At 43.0% G+C, this 18,127-nt stretch overlaps 1 protein-coding gene across 1 annotated transcript; it reads left to right on the forward strand.

Annotated features, from left to right (window-relative positions):
* The first annotated feature begins 1,562 nt into the window (after positions 1-1,562).
* Positions 1,563-17,327, forward strand: LOC112249228 (calretinin-like). The gene is made up of 11 exons (XM_042319662.1): positions 1,563-1,775; positions 7,415-7,491; positions 8,370-8,459; positions 9,100-9,180; positions 9,952-10,008; positions 10,165-10,242; positions 10,341-10,396; positions 10,504-10,543; positions 13,113-13,166; positions 15,192-15,263; positions 16,630-17,327. Exons 1-11 carry the CDS (start codon positions 1,682-1,684, stop codon positions 16,744-16,746), a joined length of 816 nt encoding a protein of 271 aa, XP_042175596.1. The 5' UTR covers positions 1,563-1,681; the 3' UTR covers positions 16,747-17,327.
* The last annotated feature ends 800 nt before the right edge of the window (positions 17,328-18,127 follow it).

Consider the following 18,127-nt stretch of genomic DNA (forward strand, 5'->3'; position numbering starts at 1 on the left):
GTCCATCTACTCTAATTACTACACCCTACTCTCTCTTCTAATCTCTCTATCTCTCCTCTCCCCCTTTCTCTCCTCTCCCCCTTTCTCTCCTCTCCCCCCTCTCTCCTCTCCCCCTCTCTCCTCTCCCCCTCTCTCCTCTCCCCCTCTCTCCTCTCTCCCCCTCTGTCCTTTCCCCAGAGAGATCAGAGCAGAGGGAAACACTCCTATATACACTGTCTGTAATTATTATTCATACAGTATAGATTTCACAACAGGGGTCCGCACACACACGCACACTCTCTCTCTGTCTGTCTCTCTCTCTCTCTCTCTCATCCCCCTAGCTTGGAAAAACTATTTTTCTACATTAGGGAGAGCACTGCCTAATCCAATCGTTCTTAAACATACAAACACACGTACACACACACACACGCTCACGCACACACACACACACACACACACATGCACACGCATGCACACACACACACACACATTCCCCACTCCCGTTGCTTACTTAATTTCTATCTAATCAACACACATAATCAACACACATCACTGCTATGTGGAGATTAAATGCTTTTCTCTCTCCCTTTCCCCCTTCAAATTGCTCTCTTTCTCTTTCTCTCTCGCTCTTTCTCTCTCTCTCTCTTTCTCTCTCTCTTTCTTTCTTTCTCTCTCTCTCTCTCTCTCTCTCTCACACACACACACACACACACACACACACACACACACCTTCAAGCTTTATCAAAGCTGCTGGAGCCCCAAATATAAAGAATGGGAGAAAAGTGAGAAGAAAATAGATCAAGGAGGAGTGGGGATATCCCCCATACCAGAGCCTAAAGAGGCTTTATCATACTTTAGTGGCAGTACAATATAGTTGTCCTACTGGGTGATATGATTTATGCCAGCTATGGGATTGAATGGCCAAGGAGTCTAAGGAGAAACTTAAATCTAAACAGACCCTATAGAAGAGCTGGGCTTACTGCGAGGGAGATGAAGCAGTGAAAGAGGGATGCATGGATGGATGGGGGGAGAAAATAGGAGTAAATTAAGAAGGTGAGAATGGGGATAGTACAGTCTTTTTTCAAAGTGATACTTTAGACCTACAGTAAGATCAATAGTGAGGCAGGCATTTGGTAGAGCAGAGAGATAGATGCTGGATTGACTCTGATACCCAAAATACTCCTTACTGGAGCATGCACACACACACACACACACACACACACACACACACACACACACACACACACACACACACTTAGTTGGATTCCTACTGTCTTCCTGAGGTGTTGGCCTGTTTGATGGATCAGACTATGTGATGGAATGCTTTGATGTAATTTTCGTCTCATGAGTGCAAGAATATGGGGCCTTTCTCTAAATGATTATATTTCCATAATTCCAATCAACACAGAGAACTGCCTCCAGAGCGAGGAGCATGCATGGACAGTGCCATTGAGCATCTCTCATCCCTCTGAGAGGAGTGACTGAGAACCGATCAGCCTGTCTCACACTCCATGCAGGCTCAGAGCCGCTGCGCCCCCGTTCTGTCAGCGTGAGAAGTGCATGCGCCGCGGGTGGGTTTAAAAGCCCGGGTTGAGCGCGAGCTGCTGACAGTTTAGAGAGGCTTTAGATCCGACTGGGACAAAATTAACTCGGGATTTCCACGTGCTCCAGGAAGAAGGGAAAAGGCAGTAGCGACTGAACAATGGCGACTCAAGCACAGCAGCCACCTCATCTACACCTGGCAGAGCTCACTGCAACGCAGTTTCTTGACATCTGGAAACATTTCGATGCAGACGGTCAGTACTGCGGCCAGGGGGTTAAACTTGGGCAGGACTGTACTATGGGCATATCATAGGAGTAGGCTGGTTGTAAATTCAGAATGGTTGGATAGTTGTTAAATTGATAGACTAGTGCTTGGTGGAACAGAGGAAGTGAGCAGATGTGATAGATGAGGGTAGAAAGTCATGTGTGGTACTGCGGGACTCATATGGGTTGTTATTTGGACAGAGTCTTGGGACTCTTGGCAGTGATTGTCAGTCAGTGTGTCCTGTGCCCTGTTCCGTGATCATGCACTTCTGGAAAGATTTGTAACTTTACACTTGTTTATTAACTTTAATTACAAAATTAGCATATTGAAGTTGTATAAAGGGGCATTTGTGGGGTTTGTAGATATTTGTTGCAGGACTGTCAGGTAAGGAAACATATTTTAAAGTAGCAAAGTAGAAAAGCATTTTCAAATAGTTCAGTTTGTGCATTTTTCCCACACGAGCATTATATGAGATTTCAGTCGAGACGTAGGCTACATATAATCCCCTATAACCATGTTTGTTAATCATATATTTTTTTTAGTTCCTCAATTACGCCTCAGTAAGAACCGCGCAAAGCTATGGAACAGAAGAGCGCTGCTTTGGACCACATTTGTGCGTAAAAACACAAAAGTCTAATAAAACATTTACATTCTTTGAGATTGAACATGCGTTCTTGCGTGATCATATTATGTGGTGACGTGGGTGTATTACGGAGTGGCTGTTTTTAACACTGTTTGTTCGCTGTGAATTATATATGTTTCTGGCTTGTAGCGACCCCTATGAGGCAACCGGATCCGCGCGTCTCCTATGAATGAATTTACAGTAGGCTATGTCATCACCGGGGCTTCTGCCAGGCGCGCGTGTATTGACAGGCAGTTTGCCGTGTCCTTTCGGGGAATGGGGGGGAGTGGAGATGGAGAGAGCGTAGGGGGAAAGGGGGAAAGGGGGATAGGAGAAGGGGAGAGAGGACAGAGAGGAGGGAAACGGGGAAGTGGGGAAAAGGAGAGCGATGGAATGAATATAGGGAATAGCCATATAGCCTTTACAGTCATTGGGGGAAGGATGGGGGGCTCGAAGGCCCAGTCGCGGGTATGGTGTGCGTCACTGTGCGCTAGAGCTGGTCTCCGCTACACAGCACTCAAAGGTGATCATGAAAGGTTATTAACAGTGATTATAACAGCTATACGAATTGCTAAATCCCATGACCCCCAGTACCTCTTATTTACGTCTTTGGATTTAAATATATTGCATGGTATATATAGCACTGCGTTCTCTTTCTTTAATCTACCCATGCATTCATTTCTGCACTGCGCAAAGCATGTTGAATCATTCTCGCCCATCCCATGGTGGTCCCTTAGGGCCGTTGGGGACGTTCTGCTTGGCAGCAAAACGCTTAGACTTACTGAGGGCTCTACTAAACACACCCTGTTGAAGTGTGTAAAGATGTGCCAAAAAGTCTGTGACATTGTGCAGACTTGACATGTTTCCGCCCCATAGCGCTCACTCTGAGCTCTGCAGCCTCTCACCTAGAGCGTGTAAACGGTCACACCTGAGCAAGCGCAGGGATTCTCCGAGCCGCTCAAGCACTCCACTGCCCCAGCCGAGGGTTAAATCCACCCACCCACCCACACACACACACACACACACACACACTCTCTCTCATTCCACAAATTATAGTTTGTGGAATGTAAAAATAGGTCTCACTGTTCGCTGTGAATACATTAATGCATTTAAGGCTTTTCAGAGATGTCGTGCCAGTGATCCATCTGTGAGAGGCAGAGGTGGTTAACAGAAACATATTAGGCGCCAAGTGGGTTTGTGTCGGTCTGTCAAGTCGAATCTGTGTGCCAATCTGTGTCCATAGTCTCATACATGATAAAGTGGGACTAGAGCTGGGGTAGTGGAATCAATGTCAATGATGCGTTTCAGACTTAAAACCTTAGATGTTTCACTCTTAAGACAGGGCTTGTATGGTGTGTGTGTGTGTGTTATGGTTTGTGCAGAATGTGTCTGTGTGTGGACTGGACAATAAATAGGCCTATGATATTTGGGAAGCGCATGCATTATTCCACTCTTCACACCAAATATTATTCCATGCAAGGAAACAAGATCTATGTCTAACATAACTGGAAAATGTATGAACAGGGCCATGTCACTCCCTGACCATAGAGATCATTTTAATTCTCTATTTGATTAGGTCAGGGTGTGACTAGGGTGGGCAATCTATGTTTTCTATTTCTTTGTTGGCCGTGTATGGTTCCCAATCTGAGGCAACTGTCTATTGTTGTCTCTGATTGGGGATCATACTTAGGCAGCCTTTTTCCAACTGTAGTTTGTGGGATCTTGTTTTTTGGTACTGTGCTGTTTAGCCCTACTAGACTTTACGTTTCATTTTGTATTTGTTATTTTTTCAGTGTTCATTTAATAAATTAAAATGTACGCCTACCACGTTGCACCTTGGTCCAATCCTTTCATCGATGAATGTAACAGGCCAAGCCTTTTGGGGCCCTATAGGAGGATTGGTTGGGGGGCCTGCCACCTATCTAGCAACATATTTGAGTGGCTCCCCGCTTGACCACGGAGATATTTATTTATTTTTTAAAGTTAATTTCCTGTAATTCTACACATTTTGCCATGGGGCATAGAGAAAATGTTGCCGTTTTAAAGCAAGTTTTCTGCAATTCTACACATTTTTCCATAGGGCGAAAAAAAACTATCGCAAATGTCTAACTAATTTCACGCAATTCTATTTGTACGTGAGATTGGCAAACAAAATCAATGTGGGCCCCCTAGAGGGCAGGGCCACTGCGCACGTGCCCTTCGTTCCCGTTCGGTAATTTGGTCATTATTACTACAAATTTATATAGCAGGGAAGACCAATTTACCATTCTAAAAATGCTTAGCTTCGTGGGCTAATTGAGTGCTGTCAGTGACTGACATAACAAGAGGAAAACTGCTGATGCACAACCACATTTCGAAATTGCACTTTGTGAATTCTACTGTTCTAACTCTCAACTGAGAGTTAGAGGGAGATTAAACTAGTGACTCTCTCTACTATAGTCCCATTGATGTAGATCGGGAAATATTCCCTCTGCTTCCTGAAATCAACAGTCAACTTATTTGTTTTGCTGACATTGAGGGAGAGGTTGTTGTCATGATGTCACCACAATGCCAGTTCACTTACCGCCTCCCTATAAGTGGACTGGTCGTTGTTGGTTATCAGGCCTACAACCGTGGGGTCATCAGCAAACTTGCTGTACACCATGCGTAGTCAGTCACATGCCTGTCATGTTTGTGAATGTCGCTACAGAAGATCTAGTGCCCCAATAAATATCTACCTGACCCCCCACTGTCAATCCCCCAGGCACAAAGCAATTCCACTGTGAATATATTGCTAATGCTCTCTGAGCTGCTGTTTTTAAATATCGTTCTGCAGCAGCATTACCAGAGAATTTCCACACTTCCCATTCGGAAATGCCATCCTGATCCGCCGAAAGGCTTCAGATGCGGGCAGTGCTTTGGTCATGTGACTAATGCAGAACCCCCACCTTCTCCCAACACTGAGCTAAACTACAAGGATGTTAGAGCTGGTCCTTTCTTCTTCTTCGAGAGAGAGAGTTGAGAGAGAGAGAGAGTTTCGAGAGAGAGAGAGAGTTTCAAGAGAGAGAGAGAGTTTCGAGAGAGAGAGAGAGTTTCGAGAGAGAGAGAGAGAGAGTTTCGAGAGAGAGAGAGAGTTGAGAGAGAGAGAGAGTGTTTCGAGAGAGAGAGAGAGAGTTTCGAGAGAGAGAGAGAGAGTTTCGAGAGAGAGAGAGATTCGAGAGAGATTCGAGAGAGAGATTCGAGAGAGAGAGATTCGAGAGAGAGAGATTCGAGAGAGAGAGAGAGAGAGAGATTCGAGAGAGAGAGAGAGATTCGAGAGAGAGAGAGATTCGAGATTCGAGAGAGATTCGAGAGAGAGAGAGAGAGAGATTCGAGAGAGAGAGAGAGAGAGAGAGATTCGAGAGAGAGAGAGAGAGAGATTCGAGATTCGAGAGAGAGATTTCGAGAGAGAGATTCGAGAGAGAGATTCAAGAGAGAGAGAGATTCGAGAGATTCGAGAGAGAGAGATTCGAGAGAGAGAGAGAGAGAGAGAGAGAGAGAGAGAGAGAGAGAGAGAGAGAGAGAGAGAGAGAGAGAGATTCGAGATTGAGAGAGAGAGAGAGAGAGAGAGAGAGAGAGAGAGAGAGAGATTCGAGAGAGAGAGAGAGAGAGAGAGAGAGAGAGAGAGATTCGAGAGAGAGAGAGAGAGAGATTCGAGAGAGAGAGAGAGAGAGAGATTCGAGAGAGAGAGAGAGAGAGAGAGAGAGAGAGAGAGATTCGAGAGAGAGAGAGAGAGAGAGAGAGATTCGAGAGAGAGAGAGAGAGAGATTCGAGAGAGAGAGAGAGATTCGAGAGAGAGAGAGATTCGAGAGAGAGATCGAGAGAGAGATTCGAGATTCGAGAGAGAGATTCGAGATTCGAGAGAGAGAGATTCGAGAGAGATTCGAGAGAGAGATTCGAGAGAGAGATTCGAGAGAGAGAGAGAGAGAGAGAGAGATATTCGAGAGAGAGAGAGAGAGAGAGAGAGAGAGAGCAGACCTGGGGGAACTCACACAGCACAGACCTTGGGGAACGCAGAGAGCACAGACCTGGGGGAAGTCACAGAGCACAGACCGTTAGAGATCTGATCAGCCAAGAGAATTAGGAACTTGTTATATTCTCAATCAGCCTTAAATATCTACAGCATGTGGATTGCCCCCACAGTGCACACACACACACTTATCAAGTTCTCTCCTTCCCCTTTCAATGATTTTCTTCCCCGTGTGGGTCAGTTATCATTTTATTCCTATGGTGCTATGACACAATAAGTCACATTAAGGCCCTGCCCTTTCAAATCCCTTCCTCCTTCCGACCTACCCTCCCTTTCTCTCCTCCTTCCTCTATCTCATCCCCATCAGATACTGGGCCTGATGGTTTTGCTGGGATATCAGACTAATCCTAGTAAGGGCCAGGGAGCTCAGCAGTGTGCGTGCGTGTGTGTTAGATATACTGTATATATGTGACTCAATGTTATGTTACTGTACTCCTGTGGGAGTCGTGTTGGCCAGATGGACAATATCGTGTGACTGTAGCATTAGGCTAGATAATGAGAGTGTTTTTGTCAGCAGGTTTCCATATGGTTTAGAGTATGCAAACAGTCATACTCTCTGGATTCCTTGTGGACTCGTTGTTCTGGACTTTCAATGAGCTACTTGTTGAGCAAAGGGCTTTAAAAAAATGCCTCTATATTGAACCCTGTTTTTTTTACAGTAATGGAACACACACTACATACCAGGGTTCTATTTCAATTCACATTTGGTGATATACAGAGCATCTTATCCCCTCACCTCCTTCACAACTGTATTGGAGAAGAAGGTCCAAGGTCCCTCCCCTGACTTTTTTCTCCAATGGGATTTGGTGAAGGAGGTGAGGAGAGAGGATGCGAGGAATCAAGGAAAGATTCATTAAGACATAATTAACTATTATGTTTTCCACAGGTTCAAAGGTCAATGTAATCCCAATCTCACTGATCCCAGGAATTACCTTTAACCCTTGGGTATGTTCTACAGGAAATGGCTACATCGAGGGAAAGGAGCTGGAGAACTTCTTCCGGGAGCTAGAGACCGCGCGGAGAGGAACAGGCATGGTGAGTGGGTTTGAATACTTTGAAAATGCACCCTTCCTTCCTTCCTTCCTGCCTTAAAGTGAGTGACTGACTCCATCCTAGTCGAGGCAACCTTAAACATTGTATTTAAATGATAAAATTGTCCACTTTACTTGACTGTTATCCTCCACAGTGTATTCAGACTTCTAGATAGACTGGATTTTTATTTTTAAAATTTTTATTTCACCTTTATTTAACCAGGTAGGCTAGTTGAGAACAAGTTCTCATTTGCAACTGCGACCTGGCCAAGATAAAGCATAGCAGTGTGAACAGACAACACAGAGTTACACATGGAGTAAACAATTAACAAGTCAATAACACAGTAGAAAAAAATAAAAATAAAAATAGGGGAGTCTATGTACATTGTGTGCAAAAGGCATGAGGAGGTAGGCGAATAATTACAATTTTGCAGATTAACACTGGAGTGATAAATGATCAGATGGTCATGTACAGGTAGAGATATTGGTGTGCAAAAGAGCAGAAAAGTAAATAAATAAAAACAGTATGGGGATGGGGTAGGTAAAAATGGGTGGGCTATTTACCGATAGACTATGTACAGCTGCAGCGATTGGTTAGCTGCTCAGATAGCAGATGTTTGAAGTTGGTGAGGGAGATAAAAGTCCCCAACTTCAGCGATTTTTGCAATTCGTTCCAGTCACAGGCAGCAGAGAACTGGAACGAAAGGCGGCCAAATGAGGTGTTGGCTTTAGGGATGATCAGTGAGATACACCTGCTGATAATGACAATTTCATATAATATGCTGTAACAACTCATCATCATAGAGAGTCGTTAGTTAGGAAGTCTCTGTTTTATCTGTTTTTGATTTATTCTGTGTGTGTGTGTGTATTTGTCTATTCAAGGATCCCACACATGCTGCGTTTAGAGAGAAAATGAAGGAGTTCATGATGAAATTTGACAAGAATGCAGACGGAAGAATCGAGATGTCAGAAGTAAGACTCATACTGTACACAAGCACATTCAAACTCCTCTGTTGAAATGTCTGATTACTTTTTATGTTTTCCTCTGATGCTACATATGAAGTCGGAAGATTACATACACCTTAGCCAAATACATTTAAACTCAGTTTTTCACAATTCCGGACATTTAATCAGAGTAAAGATTCCCTGTCTTAGGTCAGTTAGGATCACCACTTTATTTTAAGAATGTGAAATGTCAGAATAATAGTAGAGAGAATGATTTATTTCAGCTTTTATTTCTTTCATCGCATTCCCAGTGGGTCAGAAGTTTACATGCACTCAATAATTGTGATACGGTGAATTATAAGTGAAATAATCTGTCTGTAAACAATTGTTTAAAAAATGACTTGTGTCATGCACAAAGTAGATGTCCTAACCAACTTGCCAAAACTATAGTTTGTTAACAAGACATTTGTGGAGTGGTTGAAAAACAAGTTTTAATGACTCCATCCTAAGTGTATGTAAACTTCTGACTTCAACTGTATATCTGCATATATGTTCTTTGTTTTGTACACAGTGTTGTTGTTGAAATCTGCTTTAATATTGAGTTAGTAGCCAAGTGTACTAATCCTCTCTCTATATATTTTCTCTCTCTCTCCCTTTTTCTCTCCAGTTAGCTCAGATTCTGCCCACAGAGGAGAATTTCCTGCTTTGTTTCAGAACATTTGTGGGATCCAGTGCAGAATTCATGGTGGTAAGTTGTGTGTGTCTGTGTGTCTGTGTGTCTGTGTGTCTGTCTGTGTAAACCCACTGCACTGTACAACATATCAATCACTAAAGATGGCTCCTGCTATCATTGCTCTCTGATACTGATAACATTTTGGTGTTTTGCTAAGTCTGATCACTTCGTCCCATACACAAAAGCCAACACAAAAACACATCTATCCACATACACTGTGAGCTTAGAAATATCAGGGAAACAGGCATCCCCTTGTCTAAAGCATTTTATTTCTAGAAATAACTAGAGAGAGAAAGAGAGATAGGGAGGGGGTTCCTTTTAACTGTTCTCTGCTGGTGGAGACACACAAAGTAAGGAGAAGGGAGGCTAGACAGAAGGAAGGAGTTTTGCAGTGGTCCAGTGTGCTGGCTACCCTGTGTTAAAAGTGGAGGGGGGGACACAGGAGCTATTCTCAGACTGCCATACATTATGGATGGGTTGCAGGCTTACTGCAGGAGAGTGGGGGGTGGGGGGAGGGGTGATGTGGTTTGGCATACATCTTTGATAAGGTTCTGCTCTAGACACGGGACAGCTGGTAGATTGAAACACAAATTATATACTTTTCTGTCTCACTCTCATCCTCTTCTATCTCCGTCTGGCTACATTCTCTCTACCGATTATAGCATTATGACTTTTCCACTTGTTGTTAAAGTAAAGCGGGTTTTAAGGCTTTAGAGTTCTTAATCTGTGTGTTTAAATGCCTGTGTACTGTGTTGTAATGAAATGTTAAAAATGCTCTGTCTACAGGCATGGAGAAGGTATGACACTGATCGCAGTGGATACATCGAAGCCAATGAACTGAAGGTAAACAAATGTGTCAAGCTTATAAACATTCATATCCTTCATTAGTCAATTTCCAAGGACTTGTTGTCAGAGGAGGACCCCTGAGCACTCATCCTTAAACTTTATTGTTGGGTCATTGAGCCAGTTAGTGGGGTAACGAGGATCTGTCTTCCTCAGGGTTTCCTGTCAGATCTTCTGAAGAAGGCCAACAGACACTACGATGACAAGAAACTCAACGAGTACACACAGACAATAGTGAGTGTGACACACATACTGTACATGTGTACACAAACACACAGGTTTAACACCGCGTAGTAATGTTACGCCACTCACTGTTGCATTTCACTCTCCAGCTGAGGATGTTTGATCTGAATGGTGATGGGAAGCTGGGCCTGTCTGAAATGGCCAGGTGAGTGTATGTGTGTCTTGTTCACTGAGAGACTCTGTGTGTTATACTTAAATCCATTTTGAAGTAAAGAATCTGAATGTGAACGATTTTCTTTTATCTCATTTAAGGCTGCTGCCAGTTCAGGAAAATTTCTTGCTCAAGTTTGAGGTGAGACCTGACCCACACACCCCACCCCACCTCACACACAAAATCCTTTAGGAATTGGGGCAACTTATTCATTTGTGAAAGAGTCGGTCACTATGTGAATTAAAGCAGTCTTGACTATAACCCTAAGGTAAAGGTCATACAATATGTATGTCGGCAGATCTATGGTACAATTCAGCTTTATTGTATTCACTTTAAGAGGATTAAACTGTTTATCACAGGATAAGTTTACTGAGTCTGCACCTGTCTAGACTATCACATCGACACCCTTAAAAGTCCTTGCAACATTCTTGCACACGCACTCAAGCACGCATGTTCACACACACACACACACACACACACACACACACACACACACACACACACACACACACACACACACACACACACACACACACACACACACACACACACAAACACACACACACACCTGTCTGTCTGTCTGTCTGTCTGTCTGTCTGTCTGTCTGTCTGTCTGTCTGTCTGTCTGTCTGTCTGTCTGTCTGTCTGTCTGTCTGTCTGTCTGTCTGTCTGTCTGTCTGTCTGTCAGTCAGTCAATCAGTCAGTCCTGCAGGCTCATTAATGAAACCAGTTAGACTCCAGTTTGTGAGGAACAGATGCAGGCATTCCCATGGTGCTGCAAGTCAATATTGGGAAGGTGTTCCTAATGTTTGGTATACTCAGTGTATACAGTTGAAGTCGGAAGTTTACATACACCTTAGTCAAATACATTTTAAACTCAGTTTTTCACAATTCCTGACATTTAATCGTAGTCAAAATTCCCTGTCTTAGGTCAGTTAGGATCACCACTTTATTTTAAGAATGTGAAATGTCAGGATAATAGTAGAGAGAATGATTTATTTCAGCTTTTATTTCTTTCATCACATTCCCAGTGGGTCAGAAGTTTACATACAATCAATTAGTATTTGGTAGCATTGCCTTTAAATTGTTTAACTTGGATCAAACGTTTTGGGTAGCCTTCCACAAGCTTCCCACAATAAATTGGGTGAATTTTGGCCCATTCCTCCTGACAGAGCTGGTGTAACTGAGTCAGGTTGGTAGCCCTCCTTACTCGCACACGCTTTTTCAGTTCTGCCCACGAATGGTCGATGGGATTGAGGTCAGGGCTTTGTGATGAGTTTACTATGCCTTTAAATGGCTTGGAAAAGTCCAGAAAATGATGTCATGGCTTTAGAAGTTTCTGATAGGCTAATTGACATCATTTGAGCCAATTGGAGGTATACCTCTGGATGTATTTCAAGGCCTACCTTCAAACTCAGTGCCTCTTTGCTTGACATCATGGACAAATCAAAATAAATCAGCCAAGACCTCAGAAAAGAATTGTAGACCTCCACAAGTCTGGTTCATCTTTGGGAGCAATTTCCAAACGCCTGAAGGTACCACGTTCATCTGTACAAACAATAGCACGCAAGTATAAACACCATGGGACAACACAGCTGTCATACTGATCAGGAATGAGACACCTTCTGTTTCCTAGAGTTGAACGTACTTTGGTGCGAAAAGTGCAAATCAATCCCAGAACAACAGCAAAGGACCTTGGGAAGATGCTGAAGGAAACAGGTACAAAAGTATCTATATCCACAGTAAAACGTGTCCTATATCGACATAACCTGAAAGGCCACTCAGCAAGGAAGAAGCCACTGATCCAAAACTATCATAAAAAATCCAGACTACGGTTTGCAACTGCACATGGGGACAAAGATGGTACTTTTTGAAGAAATGTCCTCTGGTCTGATGAAACAAAAATAGAACTGTTTGGCCATAATGACCATCATTGTGTTTGGAGGAAAAAGGGGGAGGCCTGCAAGCCGAAGAATACCATCCCAACCGTGAAGCACGGGGGTGGCAGCATCATGTTGTGGGGGTGCTTTGCTGCAGGAGAGACTGGTGCACTTCACAAAATAGATGGCATCATGAGGTAGGAAAATTATGTGGATATATTGAAGCAACATCTCAAGACATCAGTCAGGAAGTTAAAGCTTGGTCGCAAATGGGTGTTCCAAATGGACAATATTGTAGCAAAATGGCTTAAGGACAACAAAGTCAAGGTATTGCAGTGGCCATCTCAAAGCCCTGACCTCAATCCCATGGAAAATTTGTGGGCAGAACTGAAAAAGCATGTGCGAGCAAGGAGGCCTACAAACCTGACTCAGTTACACCAGCTCTGTCAGGAGGAATGGGTCAAAATTCAGCCAACTTATTGTGGAAGGCTACCCGAAACATTTGACCCAAGCTAAACAATTTCAAGGCAATGCTACCAAAAACTATTTGAGTGTATGTAAACTTCTGACCCACTGGGAATGTGATGAAAGAAATAAAAGCTGAAATAAATAATTCTCTCTATTATTCTGACATTTCACATTCTTACAATAAAGTGGTGATCCTAACTGACCTAAGACAGGGAATTTTTAATTTTTAAATGTCAGGAATTGTGAAAAACTGTTTAAATGTATTTGGCTAAGGTGCATGTAAACTTCCAACTTCAACTGTATATCATATACAATATATATTAGATATTTCCTTTCCCTTCCCTGTCTTTTCCATCTCTCCAGGGATGCAAGCTTTCAGCAGAGCAGTTCAATGTAATCTTCACCTTCTATGACAAGGTAAATGAGCACAATATACATATTTGTAGGGAGGGTGTATAGGTGGAAGAGTGTGTGAGAGAGATTGCTTGTATCCTTGTCACTCAAGCTACTAGCTCCATGCAAATGGTCTCTTGCACAGGTAAGTACTCCAGAGACACACCTGCGTCTGTATCAATTATTTTGTTAGTGTTACCTTGGTAACCTTCCCAGTAGCGGTGCGTGGGTAAAATCAGGGGGGAAGCCAATCCAGAAAAAAGCCATATTACAACCTCTGTTTGCTCTATAACCTGCTAGTTCATATGCCTTGACACCGTGATATATAGGCCTAATGCAATAAGACAATAAGAAGACACAGTGGCAGAATAAATTCAACCACACATTTGTTTCATTACAAAACCGGAGAGCAACATCTGTCCAGTGAAGTCCAGAAACATATTGCATGTAACAGTTACATGACCTACAGCATGGTCAAGCAAGGTAATGTTTCCGACATTTTCGTACTAAACAACTATTGATTTAGAACCACAGAGAGTTACTGCAAGTTACAAAAAAACAGGAGCTGCCTCCACTCCTCTAGCACCATTTCAACTTATACATCATCTAATAACCTATTCTTAGTCTAATACAGTGACAACTAAAAGATACTAAAAACGATTTAGTCCAATCAACGTAAGCTAAATATGTGGCTACTGATTTATGTCACTGATTTATGTGTGCACGCGCGTGTGTGTTTGTTTGTGTGTTTGTGTGTGTGTGCAAGTAGAAAAAACATGTTGACTCAACCTACTTGTAGAGAAACGCCAATGCCATCCTCCTCTTTCATGTTGCCTAAACGGTCTATGACTCATACAGTACATACTTTTATTTTTTGTTGTCCTAGGCTATCTTGGTAAAATACTTGCTCGCTAGCTTCCTTTCATACGCAACGATACACCAGGCCAGCTAGTTAACATTCGCATACTACACTCTTTGAAAAAAAGGTGCTATCTAGAACCTAAAAGGGTTCTTCGGCTATCCCCATAGGAGAACCCTTTGAAGAACCATTTTTGGTTCCAGGTAAGAACTTATTTGGTTCCAGGTAGAACCCTTTTGGGTTTCATGTAGAACCCTTTCCACAGAGGGTTCTACAAAGAACCCAAAAGGGTTCTACCTGGAACCAAAAAGGGTTCTCCTGTGGGGACAGCCGAAGAACCCTTCTGGAACCCTTTTTTCTAAGAGCGCACATCTAGCTGTGTGTTTAAATGCCATCCTATCAGGCCAGGGGCACAATGTATGAATTCATGGTTGGATCAGAATCGCTGTTCAGAGAATTAAGTAAAACCACGAGTCCAAATCCCTAATTTATGAAATGGCCGAACACCACAAGATGCAAAAATTAAAGTTTATTCTGTCAATAATGACATTTGCCTTGTGATGTGATTGGTCTGAAGCCAAATTCAAACAGGCTTCCATTGACACTTTTATTTTTGGTGCGCCAGGACCATTCACTGCTGAGCTTACTCAGTTTAGCTGATTGACTTTTATTTTGTTAATTTTTTATTAAGGGAGGTCAAATGCTCGCTGGCTTCCCTTGAATTCAATGCTATGGGCGGCAATAATGTCATACTCTTTCTGACCAGAGAGCATCAGATAGATACGCTACACATATTGAGACAGAGGGGAGCTGTTTTGTTTGGTCAGATGCTTTCTCCGTTGAGATACATTCTTTTCAGCCTCTTGCGATTGAAGGAAATTTATGAAACATAGAATGACAAAATATAATTTTGGGGGGAAGCCTGGCTTCCCTTGGCATCCATGAATACACGCCACTGAACCTTCCACAAAGAAAACAGTACAGTAGGAAAGACAGGTGTACAGTACAGGAGTCTCATACTAATGCCTTTGTAATGACTGAATTGGCAGTTGGTCTGTGAATGATTGATATTGCCTGTGTATACTCTGAGTGGGAGGATATCTGAGTGTTTGATTGTTCTTTTAATGAGAATATGATATGAGATGCCCGGCCCCTGTCTGCTGTTTCACTGTTTTTCACTGTTTCACTAGGATGGAAACGGTTACATCGATGAGCAGGAGCTGGACGCACTGCTGAAGGACCTACATGACAAGAACAAAATGGTAAAGAACAAGAGACTTCACTTATTTACTGACTCATCTTTTGATTGATTGGTTTATGTCATACTGCACCTGGAGTGTTTACAAGATCAGAATGATTGGCAGAACATTTTGGTCTTGTACAGGTTATGGTCTTGAGTTTTTGTTGGATCAGGATGTGGTGTTGCATTGACTGTTAGGGCCATACCCAGCAAACGGGACGTCCTGAGGATATTTGGCGACTTTCCCATTAGGCCCCTTAAAGGTTTCTGCGTGATGTTATCCCACTGACGTTCTGAGAATGTTATAGTTTCCTGAATGTCACTGAGGACCATGTCAGGACCCTTTTAGTACATTTTCAGGACTTTCATTTTGCTAGTCCTTAGGATGTTCTTGGCACGTTGTGTCATGGTCCCCTGAAGGTCACCTGAACGTTCTTGGGACGTCGTGTCATGGTCCCCTGGAAGTTTTGTCTAGTTCCAGGTTTGTTCTGGGGATGTCCCCAAGGATGTTTTTAACATGTTCTTGGGACATTGTGTCAGGAAATAAGTAAATCCCTAGCATTGCCAAAATATAAACAGCTGTGCCTGGATCAGTGGTTCACCAATCAGGGCCTTGTGTCACATTCGTCATATTGATGAGACCAAGGCGCAGCGTGATATGAATACATACTTCTTTTAATAAAGAAAGAACACTAAACAAACTAACAAAATGACCGTGACGCTATATCAACTGAGTGCTGACAGGCAACTACATATAGACAATAACCCACAAAACCAAAATGGAAAATGGCAACCTAAAGTGTCCCCAATCAGAGACAACGATAAACAGCTGCCTCTGATTGGGAACCAATTCAGGCCACCATAGACCTACATTTACCTAGACATACCAAAACCCCATAGATATACAAAAACCCTAGACAAGGCAAAAACACACATACCACCCCGTCACACCCTGACCTAACCAAAATAATAAAGAAAGCAAAGATAACTACGGTCATGGCTGGACACCTTGATAGTCTTGGCAACAGTAACAAGAGGTGATGTGTAATGAAACTAGGGTGTGTGTGCCCAAGGTAGATTTTTTTGGGGGGGAGGAAATGTTTCTTTGCGACTGGGAACTAGGCAAAAATCTTCATGGGACCATGACCCAACATCCCAAGAAAGTCCTAAAAGAAAGTCCTTCGGACGTTCCCAAGACCAACCGGGAACTAGACAAAACCTACCAGGGTACCATGACACAAAGTCCTGATGACTTCAGGCGACCATTTCGTGAAGTCCTGGGGACGTCCTAATGACTCATGATTGTTTACAGGGTATACACCATAGTTAATGACATCATTGGCTGAGGCACTAGCACTCACGTCTGTTTCGCCCCCCATTTGCTGTAGGAGTTGGACTCGACCGGTCTGGTGGGCTATAAGAAGAGCATCATGGCTCTGTCCGACGCGGGGAAGCTCTACCGCACCGAGCTGGAGATCGTCCTCTGCCGCGACTCCACACTGTGATCTTTCACCTATGACCCCTGACAACCCCCCACTGTCCCCCTCCTGGCATAACCAGGTGCATGTATGACCCCCTCCTCCACTCCAATATCTGTAGAGTGGAAGTGAATGTCCACTTGAAGGCATAAGCAAGACCCTCAGCCCAACTGCCTGACTCTGTTTAACTACCTGTCCATTACTTTGCCCCACCAAACCTCCCCTCCACCCCTTATCGCAGCGTGGCGCTACCTGATGATGTCATCAGCGTTTGCAGCTTTTTAATTTTTTTTTTTTACATGCAATTCTATAGTGAGTTAACCATTACGTATGGAAATAATAGAAGGAATATATGATATGACTATTTATTTGAATGCATATACATTTTGCCTGAATGTCCTTTATACTGTACTCCCTTAGCCTACTCTTTGTTTTTTTTACAGTTTGCCTGTAAATCTCTCTTTCTCTGTTTCTATTTACCTCCAATCTCAATGCCCCCTCCCTCACTATTCGTTTCAGTATGTTGCCTTGTTTTTGAATTGGGTTTAGGCTCATACTGTTTTAATGGAGAAATTATTGAGAGCATCAGTAAATATAGTTGATGATCACTTGTGTCTTTGCCTTACTCACAACCACAGGGCCAAACTGTCTCTATCCAAACCATGGGATCTCAGTCTGCTTAACTTCTATATTAGCCTATAGATCTCTATAAACGCCTAGTTAAATATGTTTCTATGAAGACTTTATCTTGGCCAAGCAAGGGAGGGCTATTTTTCTTTGCCAGCATAATGTGTTTCCTATGAAGATAACGGTTTCAATACAGATGTTGTGAGCAGGCGCGTTATCTCCCTGAGCACTCCACTCTCGCTATTCTAATCTCCCGTTGAAAGGCAGCTTGATGGAGCCTGCACACTCCATTTTTCATAGATGAGAACTTTCAGAGGTACTCATCTGTCTCTATGGCACACTAGGAACACTGAGTGGGTCAATGAGTGAGATGAGTGACCGAGGGGAGGGATATGAGTGGAGTTAAACAGCCATTCTCCAGCACCTCCTGCTAGTAGACTAGTCCTACCATAACAGCCTAACACACCTTTGAGATCACAAATTAATTGAAAGTTTACTTACTGTATCACTACAAGAAAAACTCTTGATGTTCTTTTGCCTCAGCAGCTCCATCTGAGCCTTTGAGCCTCACTACTTACACGCACCTCCCGAATTTGCAGGCAGAGCAATTTAGGGCATATATATATTTGGGAATGTCCAGAGTCCTAAAAGACAATGACAAATATGCACCAGGCTTGTTTTTAGTCTTTAAAGGTTTAAAAGGACAACACCACACAACACAGTAATCATTACGTTGTTACACATTTATTTTAAATATATATTTTTGTGAAAGCCTTCAGTT

The sequence above is a fragment of the Oncorhynchus tshawytscha genome, unplaced genomic scaffold, assembly GCF_018296145.1.
Source record: "Oncorhynchus tshawytscha isolate Ot180627B unplaced genomic scaffold, Otsh_v2.0 Un_scaffold_4_pilon_pilon, whole genome shotgun sequence".
Classification (NCBI taxonomy): domain Eukaryota; kingdom Metazoa; phylum Chordata; class Actinopteri; order Salmoniformes; family Salmonidae; genus Oncorhynchus; species Oncorhynchus tshawytscha.

Bases quoted from the DNA above. Each gene is read 5' to 3' on its own strand.
- LOC112249228 (XM_042319662.1), top strand. From the start codon at position 1,682: ATGGCGACTCAAGCACAGCAGCCACCTCATCTACACCTGGCAGAGCTC. The intron at 1,776-7,414 runs GTCAGTACTGCG...TATGTTCTACAG, and splicing joins GAAACATTTCGATGCAGACG to GAAATGGCTACATCGAGGGA. The intron at 8,460-9,099 runs GTAAGACTCATA...TTTTCTCTCCAG, and splicing joins GAAGAATCGAGATGTCAGAA to TTAGCTCAGATTCTGCCCAC.